The sequence below is a fragment of the Somniosus microcephalus genome, chromosome 6 (genome assembly GCF_052327205.1).
Source record: "Somniosus microcephalus isolate GS21.2 chromosome 6, FLI_Smic_1.0, whole genome shotgun sequence".
NCBI classification, from domain to species: domain Eukaryota; kingdom Metazoa; phylum Chordata; class Chondrichthyes; order Squaliformes; family Somniosidae; genus Somniosus; species Somniosus microcephalus.
The window spans coordinates 196,478,449-196,502,507 of record NC_140992.1 but is presented as its reverse complement, the minus strand read 5'-3'; the positions used below and the strand labels follow the sequence as shown (position 1 = coordinate 196,502,507).

Sequence of the window (24,059 nt, the reverse complement as noted above, 5' to 3'; positions counted from 1 at the left end):
AAACGAGCTTTCCAGAAGTGCAAAGAATTGATCACATCAAAAGATGTGTTGGCTCATTTCAACCCAGCACTACCAATTCGGTTGGCGTGTGATGCATCACCCTATGGTATTGGAGCGGTGCTGTCGCACAAATTCCCGGATGGCTTGGAGAGGCCAGTAGCCTTTGCGTCTCGGTCACTAACCTCAGCCGAGCGTAACTACGCCCAGATTGACAGGGAGGCCCTCAGCCTAGTGTGGGGAGTGAAAAAGTTCAACCACTATCTGCACGGGCAGAAGTTCACCTTGCTGACTGACCACCAACCACTTGTCTCCATCTTTTATCCAAAGAAGGGCGTTCCGGTGATGACTGCGCAATGGCTACAAAGATGGTCCCTTTTTCTAGGGGCGAACCAATATGAAATAGAGTATAAGGGCATGAAACAGCATGGAAACGCTGATGGGCTATCACGCCTGCCACTGCCTACTGCGGTGGAAGCACCAGCAGTGGACCCTGTCGAAATATTTTATTCGACTATAATTGAATGCTTGCCAGTAACTAACGCGGATATAGAGAAAGAGACCCGAAATGACCCGACACTGTCTCGGGTATATGATTTGACGGTGAAGGGATGGCCAACACATGGTGACTCACTGTTGCCAGCATTCTCATCCAGAAGAGAACAGCTGTCAGTATGCCAGGGGACCTTGATGTGTGGATCCCGAGTGGTAATTCCACCCAAGTTAAGGGAGAGAGTGCTCAATGAGCTTCACGAAGGCCATCTGGGAGGGGTGAAAATGAAAAGCCTTGCTAGGGCTTATGTGTGGTGGCCGGGGATCGATCAACAAATCGAGGCCCTGACAAAGAGCTGCTCAGGATGCCAGAAGGTCCAAAATGCACCACCACATGCCCCTCTACACCCATGGGAGTGGCCCTCCTCTCCATGGCAACGGGTGCATATTGATTTTGCTGGTCCATTCATGGAATCAATGTTCTTAATAGCCGTGGATGCACACTCGAAATGGCCTGAGGTGATCAAAATGTCCTCCACCACCACGGAGAAAACTATTGCAGTCCTACGGACCATATTTGCCAGGAACGGCTTGCCAGAGTAGATTTGCTCTGATAACGGACCACAGTTTGTGTCCGAAGAGTTTCGGAAATTTATGAAAAGGAATGGGGTAAGGCATTACACATCCGCCCTGTATCATCCAGCCACAAATGGATTGGCTGAGAGGTTCATACAAACCTTTAAAAAGGCCGTAAGGGCCATGTGCGATGACGACATTCCACTGCAGCATAAGGTGGACAATTTCCTGTTAGCCTACAGAAATGCGACACATGCAGTTACCAACCAGACCCCGGCCATGATGTTCTTTAACCGAAGGTTGAGATCTCGTCTGGATTTGCTCAGACCAAATGTACGAAGAGATGTTGAGAATAAGCAATTCCAGCACATCAATGAGAAGCCGACAAGGAGCTTCAATGTCTTGGCCCGTGACTACCGAACAGAGAAATGGCAACCAGGAACGATATGCACACGGCAGGGGCCACTAATGTACACAGTGAATGTTGGGGAGAACATTGTGAGACGCCATGTCGACCAGATCCTAGCGTCACAGGAACGAGTCAACCCCATGTCTCGCGTACCTGGTAATGAACCCGACATACAGGTAGCATATACCCCAGAAACAGTCGTATCGGAAGCTGATGAACCAACTGACGACAGAATTGCCTCCGCACCAAGAGCAAGACACTCAGGAAAGGCGCTATCCAGAAAGGATCAGGAAGCCGCCCCAAAGACTGAATTTATAAATGGACTATTTTCAGTTAATGTTGCATGTTAAAAGTGTTAATTGTTAAATGAATGTTATGGTACTGTTAATCTAAAAGGGGAGGAATTGTAGTGTATGTGCCTTTAAGGGGAGAACTACTTTTTACAGCTCCTGTATACTGTAGTACCGGCAGTGACCACACCTGTATATAACCCTGAGTAGGGATCTGTACTTTTTAGTTTTAGAGCAACCCTCATCCAGTAAACACCTGTTGATTGTTATCTGCAGCCTCTGTCGATTATTTGAAGGACACACTACCTGAAGATATCCAGATTTAACAGTCACCCTGCAGCGTAAGAGTGTGCAGGCAGAAAGAGAATGGGTGACCATCAGACAGACAAGGAGGACCAGGAAGGTAGTGCAGGAGCCCCGAGTGCATCTCGCTCTTCAACCAGTGAATACTGGTGTGGGCGATGGTTCCTCTGGGTAGTACAGCCAGAGCCAAGTCCACGGCACCACAGGTGGCTCGGCTGTACCGGGGGGGGGGGGGGGGGGGGCGGCGGGCGGAGCGGTGGGAGAAGGAAGATTGGGAAGGCAATAGTGGTAAGGAATTCGATAGTTAGGGGAACAGACAGGCGTTTCTATGGCCGCAGACATGATTCCAGGATTGTATGTTGCCTCCCTGGTGCCAGGGTCAGAGATGTCACTGAGCGGCTGCAGGACATTCTGAGGGGGGGGGGGGGGGGAAGGTGAACAGCCAGAGGTCGTGGTCCATATCGGTACCAACGACATAGGTAGAAAAAGGGATGAGGTCCTGCAGGCAGATTTTAGGGAGCTGGGAAAGAGATTAAGAAGCAGGACTGCAAAGGTAGTAATCTCTGGATTATTCCCTGTGCCACGAGCTAGTGAGTATAGAAATAGGAGGATAGAGCAGATGAATCTGCGGCTGGAGAGATGGTGTAGGAGGGAGTGCTCAAGATTCCTGGGACATTGGGACCGGTTCTGGGAGAGATGGGAACAGTACAGACCGGACGGGTTGCAGCTCAACAGGGCTGGGACCAATGTCCTCGTGGGGTGTGGGGGGCGGTTGCTAGTGCTGTTGGGGAGGGTTTAATCTAATTTGGCAGGGGGACAGGCACCAGGATGTAGCATTAGAAAGGAGAACCAAAGTGCATTAAGGATGGGGAGAGACAGATAGCACTAGAGTAAGAAATAGTACGGTATTAGGTGGGGTCAGATTAAAAGAGAATACAAGAAGATCTAAGGCAGGTTTACAGTGCATGTGTGTAAACACATGAAGTGTGGTAAATAAGGTTGGTGAGCTGCAGGCACAAATGGCCACATGGGAATATGATGCTGTGGCGATAACGGAGACCTGGCTCAAAAAAGAGCAGGATTGGGTTTTAAATATTCCTGGATATAAGGCGTTCAGGAAAGAAAGGGAAGGAAAGAAAGGAGGTGGGGTGGCAGTATTGATTAAGGAGAATGTTGCAGTACTGGAGGGAGAGGGTGTCCTGGAGGGGTCAATCACAGTATCTATTTGATTAGAGTTAAGAAATAATAGAGGTACCATTACACTACTAGGTGTATTCTATAGGCCACCAACTAGTGGGAAAGATATAGAGGAGCAAATTTGCAGGGAAATTACAGGGAGGTGCAAGAACTATAGAGTAGTAATAATAGGGGACTTTAATTAGCCTAATATAGGCTGGGATAATAATAGTGTAAAGGGAAGAGAGGGGAAAGAATTTCTGAAGTGTGTTCAGGAGAACTTTCTTAATCAGTATGTTTCTGGCCCAAAGAGGAAGGCGGCATTGCAGGATCTGGTTCTGGGGAATGAGGTGGGTCAATTGGAGCAAGTGTCAGTCGGGGAACATTTAGGGAACAGTGATCAGAGTATCATAAGGTTTGAATTAGCTATGGAAAAGGACAGGGAGCAATCTTGAGTAAAAATACTTAATTGGAGGAAGGCAAATTTCAGTGGGTTGAGAACGGATCTGGCCCGGGTAAACTGGAATCAAAGATTGGCAGGCAAAACTGTAATTGAACAATGGGCTGCCTTTAAAGAGGAGATGGTTCGGGTAGTGTCGATGTACATTCCCATGAGGGGGAATGGTAGGGCAACTAAAACCAGAGCTCCCTGGATGACGAAAGAGAGAGAGAGCAAGATGAAGCAGAAAAAGGGCGCGTATGACAGATGTCAGGTTGAGAATACAAGTGAGAATCAGGCTGAATATAGAAAGTTCAGAGGGGAAGGGAAAAAGAAAAGAGGGGCAAAGAGAGAGTATGCGAATAGATTGGCAGCTAACATAAAAGGAAATTTAAAAGTCTTCTATAGGCATAAAACGGGTAGTAAGAGGAGGGGTGGGGCTGATGAGAGAACAAAAAGGAGACCTATGCATGGAGGCAGAGGGCATGGCTGAGGTACTAAATGAGTACTTTGCATCTGTCTTCACCAGGAAGAAGATGCTGCCAAAGTCATAGTAAAAGAGGAGTTAGTGGAGTTACTGGATGTGATAAAAATTGATAAAGAGGAGGTACTAGAAAGGCTGTCTGTACTTAAAGTTGATAAGACACCAGGACCGGATGGGATGCATCCTAGGATGCTGAGGGAAGTTAAGGAGATAATCGCGGAGGTACTCGCCATAATCTTCCAATCCTCCTTGGAAATGGGGGTGGTGCCAGACGACTGGAGAATTGCAAATGTTACACCCTTGTTCAAAAAAGGGTGCATGGATAAACCCAGCAACTACAGGCCAGTCAGTTTACCCTTGGTAGTGGGGAAGCTTTTAGAAACGATAATCAGGGACAAAGTTAACAGTCACTTGGACAAGTGTGGATTAATTAAGGAAAGCCAGCACGGATTTGTTAAAGACAAATCGTGTTTAACTAACTTGATTAAATTTTTTGATGAAGTAACATGAAGGATTGGTGAAGGCAATGCGGTTGACGTGGTGTACATGGGCTTCCAAAAGGCACTTGATAAAGCGCCACAAAGTTGAAGCCCATGGAATAAAAGGGACAGTGGCAGCATGGATATGAAATTGGCTAAGTGACAGGAAAGAGTAGTGGTGAACGGTTGTTTTTCAGACTGGAGGAAGGTATACAGTGGTGTTCCCCCGGGGTCGGTACTAGGACCACTGCTTTTCTTGATATATATTAATGACTTGGACTTGGGAGTACAGGGCACAATTTCAAAATTTGCAGGTGACACTAAACTTGGCGGTATAGTGAACAGTGAGGAAGAGATAGTGACAGACTTCAAGAGGACATAGACAGGCTTGTGGAATGGGCGGACACGTGGCAGATGAAATTTAACACAGGAAAGTGTGAAGTGATACATTTTGGTAGGAAGAATGAGGAGAGGAAATAAAAACCAAAGGGTATAATCCTAAAGGGGATGCATGAACAGAGAGACCTAGGGGTATATGTGCACAAATCATTGAAGGTGGCAGGGCAGGTTGAGAAAGCAATTAACAAAAGCATACAGGATACAGGGCTTCATAAACAGAGGCATAGAGTACAAAAGCAAGGAAGTTATGATGAACCTTTATAAAATACTGGTTCGGCCTCAACTGGAGTGTTGTGTCCAATTCTGGGCACTGCACTTTAGGAAGGATGTGAAGTCCTTATAGAGAGGGTGCAGAAAAGATTTACGAGAATGATTCCAGGGATGAGGGACTTCAGTTACGTGGATAGACTGGAGAAGCTGGGGTTGTTCTCCTTGGAGCAGAGAAGGTTGAGAGGAGATTTGATAGAGGTGTTCAAAATCATGAAGGGTCTGGACAGAGTAGATAGAGAGAAACTGTTCCCATTGGCGGAAGGGTCGAGAACCAGAGGACACAGATTTAAGGTGATTGGCAAAAGAACCAAAGGCGACATGAGGAAAATCTTTTTTACGCAGCGAGTGGTTACGATCTGGAATGCACTGCCTGAAAGGGTGGTGGAGGCAGATTCAATTGTGGCTTTCAAAAGGGAATTGGATAAGTACCTGAAGGGAAAAAAATTGCAGGGCTACAGGGAAAGGGCAGGGGAGTGGGACTAGCTGAAGTGCTCTTGCAGAGAGCCGGCATGGGCCCGACAGGCCGAATGGCCTCCTTCTGTGCTGTAACCATGCGATTATTCTAAATTATTTCGGGAAAGCACATCCTATCCAATTTGAAATAATCAGCCAAATATAGCAATAATGTTATAACAAGGCTTCACTCAATCTCTAGCATATTCCAGAGTAGACCCTGACCCCTTGTCATTACCAATTGCGGGATAAAGTTGGATTTAAAAAAAGCAATTTATGAAGATGTAGAAAGCAGATGATCATTTATTACAGAGCAGATCCTATGGCCTGCCACAGGCCAATCTGATGCACGGTGCTGGAAGCAACCTCAACATAATCAACACTGTTTCAGCCATCTCCAAGATTTACTCAGTTAAATAAGGCATCTTAAATCAAATAAAATAATTGTCTTATACACAACACATCCCAAGGCACCGGTAACTTTGTTATACATTGTTCAAATTGTTATCAATATGCATCTTTGTCTCTAAGCTCGAGAGACCTTGGCCAGAAATTTCCTCGGGGCTGCACCTGCTCCGCTGTCATAACTTTGTCGAAAGCACGGCGGAAACCTCAGTTACGTGCGTGAACGGGGTTTCTGCCTCACATCCGGCAACATTACAGCAGCGGAGCGGGAGCAGCTCTGAGGAAATTACTGGCTCATGCCAACATTTTAAAACAGGCCAGATAGGAAATCGAAGGAACGACTGCAACTTGAATTTATATAGCACCCTTAACGTAGTCAAACATCCCAAGGCGCTTCACAGGAGTGTTATTAAACAAAATTTGACACCGAGCCACAAAAGATGATATTAGGGCAGGTGACCAAAAGCTTGGTCAGAGGTAGGTTTTAAGGACCGTCAAAGGAGGAGAAAGAGGTGGAGAGGTTTAGGGAGGGAATTCCAGGCCTAGAAAAGGGGAATAAAGGGATTTAGGAACAGGGCAGGGCTTGTGGGATTATGATTACTGCTGGTGTAGAGGACAAACACCATCGCAGACTGGTTGGGCTGAATGGCCTGTTTCTGTGTTGTAATTTCTATGTAATTCTTCCAAGCTGAAACCATCGCATTCACATAATACCTGGTAACAGAAGCAGAAGGAGAGGAACTCATTTTAGAGTTTAAAGAGGAAAGAGATTTTTTTTTTTTTTTTTTTATAAAAGTACCACAGTGTAATAGGGTAAATTCAGTGAGGCGGTGTTCCCGATGGGATCTGTGGTCAAAGAGAGCGCAGTTCAGAGACTCTGCACTGCAATGTTGCACCTGATCTCCTTTCGAGTGTGGCTCCCCATTAGTGATGTAGGATGACTGAATTTACCCTTTTTTCAATTTCTGTAAGGAAATGGTCCTGGATTTTGCCAATCAGACTCTTCAGACAGCGCTTACAAGGATGCTCAAAGTCAAGGCGGGGGAAGGAATAGGCAGGTGCAGGAGATCTCAGTAGCTCTCCATCCACCTGAGCCTCCAGAACAATGACCAGAAGGTCTCCAGCTGGCTTCTCAGTCCCAATTTTGGCTGAAAGGTTATTTAATGGCCTCGCCAGCAATGTTTCTTTCTGGTGGTTCATGTATAAGCAAGTTGCTGACACTCTTGTTTCAGAACAAGATCAGTCTTTCACCTTTCTGCATGATATGGATCAGAGATTTTCATCTAGAGTTTCCAGTGGCGGGTCATCCAATCTGCTGCTGAAGTTACAGCAGGAATTCTAACCCTAGATCCAGGTGAAGGTTGGCCATGGGGGAAAAAAAGTTGGCCTCAGTCACCTACAGATGAGAGTTTGGGACACCAACTAAAGATGATAACCAACAGCCAGTAGGCAAACTTGCAAGTTTCAGCTATCAAATAATGAGAAAGGTGATTGGGGTTATGGCAATCGTGGCAATTAGTCAACAATTCCATTATCATTGTATCATGCCTCTTTCTGACTCTGTGCAACTCTCCCACTGTCTGTGTGTTTCTCTGTCTTTACCACTCTAAGCCTCTCTCTGTCTGTCTACCTCTGTCTCTCTCTCTCTCTCTCTCTCTCTAATATGGAAGTATTTAGCTGCTTCTCTTGCTACTATGACACTTCTTTATTAATTCAGAAACTTACGGTAAAAGCCAACGTACCAGAGCTGCCGCCTCTGCTACTTCTGGAAGCTTCCATTCCCCTCTCCCGCTCCCGATGCTGGTAGCTCACCGTCCAGTCCTGATTCTGACCCCCCACTGCTGTATCCTGGGATACCTGAATCCTACCCGCCCCCCCCCCACCCCCCCAACTCTAAGCGGCTAGTTCCTGCTGTTTAGCTGCTGGCGGCTGCCTTGGACTGGTTGTTGGCAGCAGCAGCAGTCTTTCAACAACTCAATACACTGTTCCGAGGGCCATGCTTCTTTTCAATGTTTGTTTTTCTAAGCCAGCTGCATACCGCGCTTACAATCACAAACCTGTTGAAAGAACCTGCACAGAGCATTGTGCTCATTATCTAGGCAACAGTGATTGAAGTGTCTGGTTTCCCATCATTTTATTGGTTGTTGCTCAGATGTACATCAGTATCTTCATTAAGTTGGGAGGCACATTAAGTAGTGTAGATGGGATCAGAAAGTTGCAAAGGGATAATGATAGATTAAGTGAGTGGACAAAACTGTGGCGGATAAAGATCAATGTGGGGAAGTGTGAGGTCAGACACTTTGGACTCAAGAAAGACAAATTAAAGTATTTTCGAAATGGTGAGTAGCTGGGAACTGTGGAGGAGCAGAGAGATTTAGGGGTCCAAGTGCAGAAATCACTAAAAGCTAGTGGACAGGTACAAAAAATAATGAAAAAGGCTACTGGGATGTTAGCCTTTATCTGAGGCACCGCACCTCAGGAAGGATTTACTGGCCTGTCCAGAGCAGCCTTCAACGAACCTCATCGGGTGGCGATATCACTTACACATGTTTAGCTGCCTCACGAAGCTGGCCATGTTGTTGTGTTTGAAGTATTTGGGCAGCACTTCCTTAGCAAACCTGCCCTGATCAAAGACATGGAAACTGGTCCCACTCTAGAAATAAAATTAAAAAAGAGAAAACACACTTGTCACTTCACTGAATATCTAAATTACAGGGCAGTCAAAAGAAACAATAAATAAATCCAAACATAAATCCAAACCATTACTGCCACCCTCCCCTGATGGTGCGTGAAGATGAGCAAATTCCTGTGTTTATATTACAGGCACATTCTAAAGATCCACTGGCGTCATTACACTGGCCTAAAGTAGGGGACTGAGGGGTCATTTTATGAGTCGACCACTGGCACTGATTATTGGAATTTCAGGTGCTCCCTGCCCACGATTGTCAAATCAACGGTCAGCATGTGCCTGAACTGTCCTGTTGGCAGGCAAGGGTCCCCTCCGGCAGTGTGGGCTTGTAACATTACCTCTTGTATAATTAAAGTGCTGATTGGCTTAAACCCTACCCAGGACACCCCCACACGAATGGCAGGAGCAGAGGCAATGAGAGGGATTCTAAAAGGATACACAAGTCTTTTGGTGGTCGCATTATCGAGCACCTCCAACTCTGAGTAAGATGCAAGATTGGCTGTTATGTCAATTCAGGTTGTGCCTATTTGCAGCAATTAGACCATGTGGCTTTAAAGGGACACACTGCATTTCCCACACATCCTCCCTTAGCAGCAGAATAATCCATTCCACAGTATAATACCTTAACTCCCCTCATAGCCCAGTGTGTATTAGCTTGACTCACTTGGTATTGCAGTTTCCTCTGAATCAGGACTCGTGTGTGTAATCTAAGCCGAGGTTCCAGGGAGCACTGTATTGTTGGCGCTATTATCCTTCAGAGATAAGATTAAACACTGTCTGCCTGCCCTGATGGTACAGGTGAATTGGAACATAGGAACAGGAGTAGATCATTCAGCTCCTCGAGCCTGTTCCAGTAGTTAATGGATAATCTGCACAAATGATGTTGAAGATCCCACGGCATTACAGTCCAAGGTATTGACTTGGATAGAGAACTGGTTGGCAGACAGAAAGCAAAGAGTTGGAAAAAACGGGTCTTTTTCCGAATGGCAGGCAGTGACTAGTGGAGTACCGCAGGGATTGGTCCTTGGACCCCAGCTATTCACAATATATATTAATGATCTAAACAAAGGAACTAGATGTAATATTTCCAAATTTGCAGACGACACAAAGCTGGGTGGGCGTGTGTGCCAGGATGATTTGGACAGGTTGGGTGATTGGGCAAAAGCATGGCAGATGCAATATAACGTGGATAAATGTGAGGTTATCCACTTTGGTGGCAAAAACAGGAAGGCAGATTATTATCTGAATGGCAATAGATTGGGAGAAGGGGAAGTGCAACGAGACCTGGGTGTCCTTGTGCACCAGTCACTGAAGGTAAGCATGCAGGTGCAGCAGGCGGTTAAGAAGGCAAATGGTATGTTGGCCTTCATAGCGAGAGGGTTTGAGTACAGGAACAAGGATGTCTTGCTGCAGTTGTAGAGGGCCTTGGTGAGACCACATCTTGAGTATTGTGTGCAGTTTTGATTGCCTTATCTGAGGAAGGATGTTCTTGCCATGGAAGGAGTTCAGCGAAGATTCACTAGGCTAATACCTGGGATGGCAGGAATGACGTATGAGGAGAGATTGGGACGATTGGGCTTGTACTCGCTGGAGTTTAGAAGAATGAGAGGGGATCTCATTGAAACTTATAAAATTCTGACAGGACTGGACAGACTAGATGCAGGAAGGATGTTCCCGATGGTCGGGGAGTCTAGAACCAGGGGTCACAGTCTAAGGATAAGGGGTAGGCCATTTAGGACAGAAATGAGGAGGAATTTCTTCACGCAGAGAGTGGTGAACCTGTGGAATTCTCTACCACAGAAGGCAGTAGAGGCCAATTCATTAAATATATTCAAGAAGGAGTTGGATATATTTCTTAAGGCTAAAGGGATCAAGGGATATGGTGAGAAAGCAGGGACAGGGTACTGATTTTGGATGATCAGCCATGATCGCATTGAATGGCGGAGCAGGCTCGAGGGGCTGAATGGCCTACTCCGCTGCTCCTATCTTCTATGTTTCTATGAAATAAGCGAGGGAGAATTACAATACACAAAAACCCTTACCCTCCCAACCCCACTACACTAGTTAGCCTGGAATCCAGAGCACCAGGAAACGCTCACCAAAACGACTTTCTTGACAGTTGTAGATGTTCGCGATTTTGGGGTTGTCTTTAGTTGTGGCGGTTGGGGCCTGCCTTACCTCGGAGGTGGTAGAAGACTGCACCTGCGTTGGTTCTTTAATTTGGGTTTGTTCGCAGATGCGGTTACTCATGCTGATGGATCTATCAGGTGAGTACCCGATTTTCTTTGGTTAGGGCTAGTTTTAGGGTCTTTTGTGTCCAAATCTTACCCAGGGGTAAGTCAGACTAGCCTGTAGAGTGGAAACAAGTCTTTGGTTCATGAGTTTTCTGCGGTTGATTTCTTGTTGGTCGCTGTGGCCCAATATTACCTGGTTGGTGGTGATATTGGCAGTTGTTGGTTTCGGTAGGCTTTTGGTTGCTGCGATCTCTGTTTATTCTTTCTTCCTTCGAGTCTCCGATGATGATCTCTTTCTTGAGCTGGTTGGCTGAACTTGAACTCGGACTGGCTGTCCATTTGAACTGTCTCACTGTCTCTGCTGTTGTCTCTTGAACTGTACTACTGAACTGAAAAGGCAGGCCTCAATTATACTAATTTGGGGCCTGGCTTATCTCGGGTTTCTTTGTTAAATTTGGCGGGCTCGTTTTTTTTAATGTGTTTTAAAACTTTAACGAGCTTCGGGGATGGCCCATCCAAACTTAACGAGTTTATGGGATGGCTCATCTAAACTTAATCAGCCTTTAACTGGTTTCGGGATTGCCTTGAAACCAGTTTAAAAATGCAAAACGTTTGTCAATCTCTTTAATTGGTTTTGGACTGTGGTTTGTTTGCTGTAACCTGTAGGGCTAATGTTCCTTCCTTTGTTTTCCTGGGGACATGTCCTGTTTATTCGATACCTGGCTCTGCGTATTCTCTGCGGGAAAACACGCTTCATTGTCCTTATGTAAAACTGGGGCGGCCCTGGACATTCCTAGACAGTTCAATATCCAAACTCGGGGGTACACCCTGCCTCCCCTTTTGTCCCAGCCTTTTGTAAGCCTGAACATGTCTTTTTAAACCAGCCAAAAATCTTCCTGGGATTTTAATTTTAAATCCCTTTGGCCCAATAACTCCTTAAAACAGTCCAAACATTTTCTTCCTGAATTTAACTCTTTTGAAATCTTCTGTTAGGCCCAACCATACTTTTATCCCTTTTTACAGATTTCTTCTGTGATGTTCCAAAATCCTTTTAAAAATGGCTTTCCTTCTGTTCTGGGGTTGTGCAGAAATTTTCGAGCCTTACATTGTCAATCCACTCGCAACTTCAGCTGGAAGAAGACGGCAGTGCCAACACATGCCGGAGCCTCAGCACAGGGAGAGGGCCCGCAGACTCTCCAACGCGGCTGTTGAGGCACTGATCGTGCCGTGAAGAGGAGGCGAGCTGTCCTCTTCCCGCACACCCAGTGTCTTAGTGCTGTAGCGGAAGCGCAGAGTGCTCTCATGAAGTCTCAGCTTGCTGCCACCCAAGCACAGACTGCTGCCACCGAAGCACATGCTGCCGCCATCGTGGCTGGGTTGCCCACTGTCGACTAGGGTTGCAGGAATTCACAGCAGCTCAGCAAGCTCTGCTCCAACAGATTGGCAGGATTGCTGAGGTGCCGGCCCAGGGGAGTGGCTGTGGGTCAGTGGAGCAGTACCCTGCTGTCCTCTCTCAGGACTAACTGGATTGCTCTTCGAAAAAGCTGGCACAGACTCGATGGGCCGAATGGCCTCCTTCTGTGCTGTACTATTCTATGAAACAGAGCATCCTCCAACTTAGTGTGAGCAGCAGCACAGGTGATCCACTAGTCATGGTACATAATCTGACTGTTTTCAGGTATAATGGAGTCTGACTAGTTTATAGAATGTATACTGACTGTATCATCGAGCATTTCTAACCGCCAGACAGATGGAATATTTGCCACAATGTCAGCTCCATTTAGAGCTGTATATTATATAACACCATTTGGGGTACATCAGACAGTGGGTATACATTCTATAAATGAGAATATCTGGGAAAGGCCACAAGGTCTAGTTGCTGTAAGTAGATACATCCTGCGATCAATCAGAAGCTATTTTCTGTTGGGGAAATTTCCCTATAGATTGTCAGCTGCTCAATCTTGTATATAATATACATAAAATTAATATAGACAGTATACATCAAGTTTATACAACCATTATGTAATATAAAAAATTCAGTGTTGATTGTGTCATAGTCACTGTGCAATGACAGTCAGTAAATATTGTGTAAATAACTGTAAATTATATAATAGCATCTAACAGTCAATATATGTAGATATATTTAGATAAGGTGATGAAATAATGTGTGTCTAAAACATCCTTACATATGGTTTAGTGGGTAAATGCACTATTCAGTACTGAGCTAGACCGAGCACAAAGTTCCCGGTTTTATCCCTGATCTGTGTTGTTAACTGATATCAGCTGTAGTAGTAGTTGGGGCACTAACCTTGGCCTCAGTATCCACAGCCTAGGGAAGGGGAAAAAAATCCCAGACAGGGTTCTCAGTGCTGACCATTATCCAGTGATCCCATGTTACAAAATGCACATGTCTGGATCCCAGGTGTGGACAGGATCAGTCTGTGATGTACTCTCCACAGTCAAAGAGGCTGCCAACACTCACACACAAAGATTGACCACTCAGATGAGGTGCTGCAGAAACATACTCCAGCACAAGTTACTGCCTTCAGGAGAGGAGGAGAGATAAATGGGGGCGGGGTGTGGGTGGGCTTTGGAGAAAGGCCCTCACTAAACACAACCGTAGGGGCACAGCACACGCTACAATCCTGTGATACTCCTCAAATTCAACAGAACATTCATTCTTTGCTTTTTTTCCCTCCCATTTTCTCCCCATCTCTCCTGAAAGTGGTGATGCTCGCTGCAGTACAGCCCGAGCTACTCCTGAAAGTGGTGACTCACTTCAGTACAGCCCGAGCTACTCCTGAAAGTGGTGACTCGCTGCAGTACAGCCCGAGCTACTCCTGAAAGTGGTGACTCACTTCAGTACAGCCCGAGCTACTCCTGAAAGTGGGGACTCGCTGCAGTACAGCCCGAGCTACTCCTGAAAGTGGGGACTCGCTGCAGTACAGCCCTGTGGTAAACCACTGTCATACCTGTCTGTGTCTGTATGTGTATTCCACTAGGTACAGGTCTGGACATGCCTCGGCTGACTCCTCCCACTATTCCAGGTATATAAGTGACTACCTCCCAGTCCCTTAGTATTCTGGACGGGTCGACCACTCGAGACAAGACCTTCATTCTTTAGTTAATAAAAGCCTGATTGTTACTCGCTCAACCTCAGTCTTTTGAGTAATTGATGGCGCATCAATTTTATTAACTAAATTTTTTATAATGGAGAAGATCCTCACACCAGCATGCCTGGACCTGGACAGTCGGGAAGCGGACGCTTCCACCAAGTTTGCTCACTGGCTCACGTGCTTCGAGACATTCCTGACTGCCTCCACTGCGGTCGAAACGGATGCGGACAAACTGTCTGTCCTGTTCTCCAAGGTGAACCACCGAGTGTACTCAGTCATCCGGGACGCGACCTCGTACACAGCCGCCCTCCAGCTCCTCAAGACCCAGTACACGCGCCCTGTGAACGAAGTATACGCTAGGCACCTTCTGGGGAGTCGCAAGCAACAACCTGGGGAATCGACTGAGGAATACCTCCAAGCACTGTCCGTGCTTGGCCGGGCCTGTGGGTGTAAGGCGGTAACGCCCACTAAGTACACGGAGGAACTGATCCGGGATGCCTTCGTAGCGGGCCACAGGTCCAACTACACCCGACAGCGACTGCTGGAGCAGAGTGACCTCACCCTCGACAAAGCCTCCGACATCGCACTAACGCTGGACGCAGCCTTCCGGGGCATGGATGCCTACTCCTCTGCACCGTGGATGCCGCGGGGAACGACAACCTGGGACACGGTAGGACAGCCCCATAGCACCGTGCCACCCCAGCCACAGCCCAACAACGGCCCAACTACCGCAGCAGTGTCCCAAAGCCAGACAGCAGTATCCCAAGGCCAGAAATGCTACTTCTGTGGCCAGGCCAAACACCCCAGAGCGCGCTGCCCGGCGAAGAATGCGACCTGCTCGGGCTGCGGGAAAAAGGGACACTACGCCAGCGTCTGCAAGGCCAAAGCCACCCCGAACGCCAGCAGCGCCGCGTGTGGGCCGTGCGAGCCGCCATCTTGGGCCTCCCCAGCCATGTGCGAACCACCGCAGCAGCAGCCATCTTGGACGACTCCAGCCACATGGGAATCATGGACGCCGCCATCTTGGACACCAGCCGGGACGCAGCAGACCGCCAACCCCCCCCCATCTGATACTCGCAGCGACACACCGACCCCTACGCTGGCCTCTGTGACGCTGGACCAAACGAGACCGCACCAGCTAGCTCGGTCCAAAATGGACGTTAAGGTAAACGGCCATGCAATAAACTGCCTTTTTGACTCCGGGAGCACAGAGAGCTTCATCCACCCCGACACGGTGCGGCGTTGCTCTCTCCCAGTCCTGCCTGCACTGCCACCAATGCCACCCCTCACGAGAAAATGTTTGTCTTCCCAAGGAAGTCCACATCGGGGACATCGTTACCGCCATGGCTGACGTCCCCAGGGCCGGTACTACTGAGAAGACACGTGAGGGCCAATAAAATGGACCCCCTGGTCGAGAGGGTCGACCTCCTCCACGCCAACCCCCAGTACGCTTACATTGCGTACCCGGACGGGCGGGAGGACACAGTCTCCATACGAGACCTCGCACCCTCGGGGACCGCTGTAACCCACTACCCATTACCACCCCCCCCCACGACCCGATATCCAACCCCAGCAGCCGGCTCGCCTTGGACCATCACCCACGAGGACTACACTCCAGGGCCCCAGCCTACACGGGACGCGACGCCGGAAGCTCCACCACCCCTGCCGTCGCCACGTCGATCACAGCGGCAGACAAGACCTCCGGAGAGACTCCAATACACGAACTTTTAAATACACTTCACCCCGCCGGACTCATTTTTAAACAAGGGGTGAATGTGGTAAACCACTGTCATACCTGTCTGTATGTGTATTCCACTAGGTACAGGTCTGGACATGCCTCGGCTGACTCCTCCCACTATTCCAGGTATATAAGTGACTACCTCCCAGTCCCTTAGTATTCTGGACGGGTCGACCACTCGAGACAAGACCTTCATTCTTTAGTTAATAAAAGCCTGATTGTTACTCGCTCAACCTCAGTCTTTTGAGTAATTGATGGCGCATCAAGCCCGAGCTACTCCTGAAAGTGGTGACTTGCTTCAGTACAGCCCGAGCTACTCCTGAAAGTGGGGACTCGCTGCAGTACAGCCCGAGCTACTCCTGAAAGTGGTGATTCTCGCTGCAGTACAGCCCGAGCTACTCCTGAAAGTGGGGACTCGCTGCAGTACAGCCCGAGCTACTCCTGAAAGTGGTGATTCTCGCTGCAGTACAGCCCGAGCTACTCCTGAAAGTGGGGACTCGCTGCAGTATAGTCCGAGCTATTCCTGAAAGTGGTGACTCGCTGCAGTACAGCCCGAGCTACTCCTGAAAGTGGGGACTCGCTGCAGTACAGCCCGAGCTACTCCTGAAAGTGGTGACTTGCTTCAGTACAGCCCGAGCTACTCCTGAAAGTGGGGACTCGCTGCAGTACAGCCCGAGCTACTCCTGAAAGTGGGGACTCGCTGCAGTACAGCCCGAGCTACTCCTGAAAGTGGTGACTTGCTTCAGTACAGCCCGAGCTACTCCTGAAAGTGGGGACTCGCTGCAGTACAGCCCGAGCTACTCCTGAAAGTGGTGATTCTCGCTGCAGTACAGCCCGAGCTACTCCTGAAAGTGGGGACTCGCTGCAGTACAGCCCGAGCTACTCCTGAAAGTGGGGACTCGCTGCAGTACAGCCCGAGCTACTCCTGAAAGTGGTGACTTGCTTCAGTACAGCCCGAGCTACTCCTGAAAGTGGGGACTCGCTGCAGTACAGCCCGAGCTACTCCTGAAAGTGGGGACTCGCTGCAGTACAGCCCGAGCTACTCCTGAAAGTGGTGATTCTCGCTGCAGTACAGCCCGAGCTACTCCTGAAAGTGGGGACTCGCTGCAGTATAGTCCGAGCTATTCCTGAAAGTGGTGACTCGCTGCAGTACAGCCCGAGCTACTCCTGAAAGTGGGGACTCGCTGCAGTACAGCCCGAGCTACTCCTGAAAGTGGTGACTTGCTTCAGTACAGCCCGAGCTACTCCTGAAAGTGGTGATTCTCGCTGCAGTACAGCCCGAGCTATTCCTGAAAGTGGGGACTCGCTGCAGTACAGCCAGAGCTACTCCTGAAAGTGGGGACTCTCTGCAGTACAGCCCGAGCTATTCCTGAAAGTGGGGACTCGCTGCAGTATAGTCCGAGCTACTCCTGAAAGTGGGGACTCTCCAGCTCCAGCTCTTCAGAACCTCACTCAAATTGCCACTGTGAGCCAAAGCAGTTAGTACTTCTTTCTCAGAGGGCATCACAGTTGAGCACAATGCTGTTTTCACTGTTGAGTCAATAAATCTAGTGATTTGTGGGCTGGCATCTGAAAAAAAACCCATGAAATTTGCCAGATTGTTGTAAAAACACATAGTTCAGTAATGTCCTTCAGGGAAGGGAACCTGCCACCCTTCGCCTGGTCTGGCCTACACACGACTCCAACTCACATTACGTGGTTGGCCCTTAATGCGTTCAGAACAATTAGCGATAGGAAATAAATAGTGTTACACCCAACTCCCAAAACCTCATTTAAAAAAAATCTTTTATTTATGGAGTGCCTTTAGCGTAAAGAACTGTCGGAGGCTGCTTCACAGATAGGCAAAAGGAAACAGATGTTAAGCAATGGAGAGAGAGATTAGCAGACATGACTGAAAGGTTGGTTGGAGATAGGTTTTGAGGTTTTTAAGGTTTTTAAAAAGGTGGAAAGATTCAGGCAGGCAGTTCCAGGGAATAGGACCAAAGCAGCTGATGAGCTGCCACCAATGGGATGGCGGGAGGGGAGAGAGATGGGAGCTGGGTTAGGATGATTCGCTGAGGCACCGAGCAGAGCTGCTGTTTATTCAGTAGGGCGAGAGTTATTGTCTATAAATGTAGAGAGATTCTGTTTGTTCAGCAGGGTAGAGGTTGCTTACTATGTAACTTAGAGTTGGGATAATCACTACGTAACTATAGAGTTCTTGTTTAGTCGGAAGGGTAAGAGTAACTCCTTATGTAACTGTACAGAGCTGCTGTTTATTCGGCAGGGTTAGAGTACTCACTGTGAAGATGTGTTTAATGTGGGGTTAGTCAGCAAACGATGGGAAATCTCTCAGGCCAAGCTGCAGGGGAGCAATTCCCCCACCCACCCCCCCCCCCGCAAGATGTCACTTCAGTAGAGATCAAGATTAGAGTAAATGATTTGTCACAGTGCAACATCCTGCAGCAAATATTATGATTTTTGCCTTAGCCTTGGTTCAGTTGGTAGCACTCTCACCTCTGAGTCAGAAGGTTGTAGGTTCAAGTCCCACTCCAGAGACTTGAGCACAAAATAAGAGGCTGACACTCCAGTGCAGTGCTGAGGGAGTGCTGCACTGTCGGAGGTTACATCTTTCGGATGAGACTTTAAGCTGAGGCCCCGTCTGCCGTCTCAGGTGGACGTAGAAGATCCCATGGCCACAATTCAAACAAGAGCTGGGGAGTTCTTTCCGGTGCCCTGGCCAACATTTATCCCTCAACCAACATCACTAAAATAAAAACAGATGATCAGGTTATTTAGCTCATTGCTGTTTGTGGGAGCTTGCGGTGTGTAAATTGCCTGCCACAATTCCTACATTACAACAGTGACTACACTTCAAAAGTACTTCATTGGCTGTAAAGTGCTTTGAGATGTCCTGAGGTCATGAAAGATGCTATAGAAATACAAGGCTGTCTTTCTGTCTAGATTTCCTGGTCAGCTCCTCCCCTAACTGGCAGCGTGTTTTAAAGGGCTGTTATTCTGACCACCTCAAAGTGAAAGGCATTTCCAGCTGCTTTCTGTAACAAGCACTCAGCTCACCAGCACTCAATGACAGTCTGAATGAAAGTGCTGATGTGTGGGGCACAAGGGAGTGTACTGTAAAAGCAGCTGTTACTGTAATTGGCTGGTCCAAAACACTCAGTATAGGGCCCCACTCCACCTTGCTTACTGACACTTTAATTCAGACTGTAACAGTGCCAGTGAGCTGAGTGCTTGCCAATTGTATAATTAGCTGCCCATTTGGAAAGTTCCTTCACTTTTAGATAGGTGGAGAGAGGTGGGAGATTAATTTTAGCAACATGGTTTAAAGTGTTAACATGTCATCAAGATAAAAATGACAGCACAAAAAGTATCCAGCACAACTGCCCGAGATAGTGCCAATTTTTCTGTGCTAAATCATGATGTAGGACTGGTCCGTATTTAGTTCAATGGATTTGCCTCTAATCACATAAAACTCTTCCCCGATACTGTATAACTAAAGTTGGATGCTATAAATGTAGAGTAACTAACTCGCTTTTTGAACTGAATCACTGGAATCCTTGCCAGCAGCAGAGTGTAATTTTTTTCCTGCTTTATAAACTATTAGAAGTGTTACTGTGAAGCTTTACTGGATGCAGATTGGGGTAGCCTGACTGCTTGGATAATTACTTCTTTATGATGATCTTGGAACTGGTAGAGAGAAATCAAGTCAATGAAATTATTTTCTTTTTGTTTCGAAGGTAAAACATTTTCAGACTGGTTAAGCCAGGGTTTGGACATCAAATGGCTGATTTTCAATTGTGGTTTACAGCTCCTTTATTGAGGATGAAATTCTGACAGGAAACAATCCCTCATTATAATAACCTTCAGCCATTTCCAATCCTGAAAATATACTTTTCAATATATTTCCCTTTCAATGGTCTGTTCCACTGAAGATGTCATGGGTTGAATCTCAGTCATGATAAGCACATTGTACAACTCGTTCACATTGAAAACAGGGAAATACCATAATTAACACTGAAAGTAGACATTCATGACTTATTAAAAGCTTTTTGTTTTATAAAGGGCCCATTAGTTGTCATAGTTTTATGTTTTATTTTGTAACATAAACCATAATCCATTCCGCACCTTTACAGTTTACTGTTTGATAATCACAAGAGCTGAACCAGCAGTAATGCGCCACTACATTGTTTTACACTTTGTGAATATTGTGTGCTCAGTCAGTGCTGGGAATGGGGCATTTTACCACTTTTTGGCCAATGTTGGCATCTTAAACTCAAAGGTGAAGTATAGTATTACTTCAGTGTAAAGCTCCCATTGCCCTGCCCCATCAGGCAAACAGTTCACATAGCTGAGTGTTATCTCAGAAGCTCAATGGTGCTCACGAGACAATCAGGCTTTGTTACATGGTGTGTTCAGTGATCAGCCTCCCTCGCTTATATTTAACTGTGTGAGGATAGATTGAATTGCAAAATGAAGGCAGATGTTTTATGCTTCTATCACAGTGTGTGTTGGTGACTGAATCTGAGAATGGATGTCTATGACTTTACTACACGTAGTGACCCTAGGCTCAGAGATAGAACCACCTCTGGAAACTCCATCATTTGTAAAGAAGGAACTATGTTTTATGAATGGAGTATTTTGCGATGTGAAAGCAGCACGTGCTCTTCTGAGGTTTCAGGAGTCAAGTGAAATTTTGCACAACGAGTTAAAAATGTGCGTGCGTGACAGATCCATTATAACTTAAAAAAAAAAAGAAATATTCTTTTCTGCCCCAGTTTTCTCTCTCCTCTCCCGAAGGTGCTGACTCTTGTAAGGTGTGGTTCCGCCAGACCTCCAGTACGCCTATTTGCATTTATATACAGTAGTACCTTATCACATTGAAATGTCTCAAAGCACTTCACACAATGAATTACACTTCGAAATGATATCTGTTACATAGGCAAATACAACAACTATTCTGCATCAGCAACATCTCCCAGCCATGAGGTGAATGACCAGTTACTCTGTTTTTAGGTGGTATGGGTTGAGACAGGAAAGTTGGCTGGACCACCATGAAAACTAGCTGCTCTTTTTTTTTATATAGGTGCCACAGAACCTGTAGTGCCCTTCTGAACAGACAAATGGGATTTTAGTTTAAGGTCTCTTTTGGAGGAAGGCACTTCTGTCGATGCAGCCCTTTCTCAGTACTGTGATAGACTGCCAGCCCACATGGCAGAATGGTCAGTAAAGTAAAAGCCCATGGGATCCAAGGGAAAGTGGCAAATTGGATCCAAAATTGGCTCAGTGGCAGGAAGCAAAGGGTAATGGTTGACGGGTGTTTTTGTGACTGGAAGGCTGTTTCCACTGGGGTTCCGCTGTACTAGGTCCATAAGAACATAAGAACATAAGAAATAGGAGCAGGAGTAGGCCAATCGGCCCCTCGAGCCTGCTCCGCCATTCAATAAGATCATGGCTGATCTGATCCTAACCGCCAATCTACTATCACAGAACCATCTCCTGAATCTAACAGAATTAGACACACGAAATAGGAGCAGGATCAGGTTACACGGCCCCTGGGCCCGCTCCGCTACCCACAGGGCCATGACCGATCCGAACCTAGACTCATGTCCAAATTCCTGCCCGCTCCCCGTAACCTTTAATTCCCTTTACTTCTAGGAAACTGTCTATTTCTGTTTTAAATTTATGTAATGATGTAGCTTCTACAACTTTTTGGGGCAGCATATTCCATGGACCTACCGCCCTCTGAGTGAAGTAGTTCCTCCTCATCTCAGTTTTGAAAGAGCAGCCCCTTATTCTAAGACTATGCCCCCTAGTTCTAGTTTCACCCATCATCGGGAACATCTTCCCCCGCTTCCACCCGATCCAACCCCTTCACAATCTTATATGTTTCAATAAGATCGCCTCTCATTCTTCTGAACTCCAATGAGTAGAGTCCCAATCTACTCAACCTCTCCTCATATGTCCAGCCCCTCATCCCCGGGATTAACCGAGTGAACCTTCTTTGTACTGACTCGAGAGCAAGTATGTCCTTTCTTAAGTATGGACACCAAAACTGTACGCAGTATTCCAGGTGCGGTCTCACCAATACCTTGTACAACTGAAGCAATACCTCCCTATTTTTATATTCTATCCCCCTAGCAATGAAAGCCAACATTCCATTGGCCTTCTTAATCACTTGCTGCACCTGCATACTAACCTTTTGAGTTTCGTGCACCAGGACCCCCAGATCCCTTTGTACTTCAGTACTTTCCAGTTTCTTGCCATTAAGATAATAACTTGCTCTATGATTTTTCCTGCCAAAGTGCATAACCTCACACTTTCCAGTATTGTATTCCATCTGCCAAATCTCTGCCCACTTACTTAGCCTGTCTGTGTCCCTTGCTTTTTGTGGCATATATCAATGATTTAGACTTCAATGTAGGGGGCATGATTAAAAAGTTTGCAGATGACACAAAAATTGGCCATGTGGTTGATAGTGAGGTAGATAGCTGTAGACTGCAGGAAGATGATACAAAAATTGGCTGTGTGGTTGATAGTGAGGTAGATAGCTGTAGACTGCAGGAAGATATCAATGGACTGGTCAGGTGGGCAGAAAAGTGGCAAATGGAATTCAATCCAGAGAAGTGTGAGGTAATGCATTTGGGGAGGGCCAACAAGATAAGGGAATGCACAATAAATGATTGGATACTGAGAAGTGTAGAGGAACTGAGGGACCTTGGAGTGAATGTCCACAAATCTTTGAAGGTAGCAGGACAGGTAGATAAGGTGGTTCAGAAGGCATATGAGATGGCTTTCCTTTATTAGCCAAGGCATAGAATATGAGAGCAGGGAGGTTATGCTAGAACTGTATAAAACACTAGTTAGGCTACAGCTAGAATACTGCAAACAGTTCTGTCACCACACTACAGGAAAGATGTGACTGCACTAGAGAGGGTGCAGGGGAGATTTACGAGAATTGTAGCTATGAGGAAAGATTGGATAAGCTGGTGTTGTTTTCTTTGGAACAGAGGAGGCAGAGGGGACATTTAACTGAGAAAATGATGAGGGGCCTAGACAGAGTGGATAGGAAGGACCTATTTCCCTTGGCAGAGAGGTCAATAATCAGGGGTCATAGATTTAAATTAATTGGTAGAAGGATTAGAGGGGAGTTGAGAAGAATTTTTTTCACTCAGGGTGTCTGGAACTCACTGCCCAAAAGGGTGGTAGAGGCAGAAATTCCTCAATGCATTTAAAAAGCACTTAGATATGCACTTATAGTGCCATAATCTACAAGGCTACAGACCAGGAGCTGGAAAGTGGGATTCGGCTGGATAGCTCTTTTTCGGCCGGCACATACATGATGGGCCGAATGGCTTCCTTCTGTGCTGTAAATTTCTATAATTCTATCAGCCCCATCAAGATTTTAATTTTTTTTAATCGTCTTTGCAGCATTTAAAAAAATCATCTACTGTATTTGGATTCATTCATGCAATCTATTTTTCCATTAAAAAAAATCCCCTGATGATGGGAAGAATAAGACAAACCAAAAGAAAGATAGGAGAAAAAGACTGAGAAATACAGATGAAAATATAGGAAATGTATAAAACAGGCATATGGAGAGGATGTAACATTGTCAGCAATAGTTGGAAATAAAAAGATACAGAGACAACAGTGAGAGAAAGTGTGCAAGAGGCATACAGAAAGAGGGAGGTCTGAATAGTGAAACACAGAGAAAGAAGTAGAGAATGCAAGAGAGGTCGGAAAACACCATTTTTTTTTTAGAATTATTGTCCATGAGCAACACTACACAAGATTAACTAACGAAAAATGTCCAACTCTTCAGTTCTGATCACATTGTCAATCATCCACCGCTTTTTTTGTGACTAACAAGTCCTAATGTAACATTAGAAAAGTTACATGTATATACTGTCTAATCACACTGAAACATTTCAAAGGACTTCACACAATGAATGATTCTTGGAGTGCAGGGACTTGTTATGGAGACAAACCAATACTGCCAAAAACATCTAGAACCCAACACTTCTCTTGGAAAACCTGTAAATTTGTTTCTCAGTCTCCTACATACCACATTGAGAACTGGCTTCTGATTGGTTGAAAAATGGCTCCTCTG

The 24,059-nt window shown here is 46.5% G+C and overlaps 1 protein-coding gene across 1 annotated transcript in view; it reads right to left on the bottom strand.

Moving 5' to 3' along the window:
* Positions 1-24,059, bottom strand: part of hsf4 (heat shock transcription factor 4) — a 68,994-nt gene that overhangs the window by 42,153 nt on the left and 2,782 nt on the right. Inside the window, exon 2 of the mRNA XM_085991175.1 lies at positions 8,717-8,825. Within this exon, the coding sequence (XP_085847301.1) occupies positions 8,717-8,825 (109 nt within the window). The remainder of the gene's footprint in view (positions 1-8,716; positions 8,826-24,059) is intronic.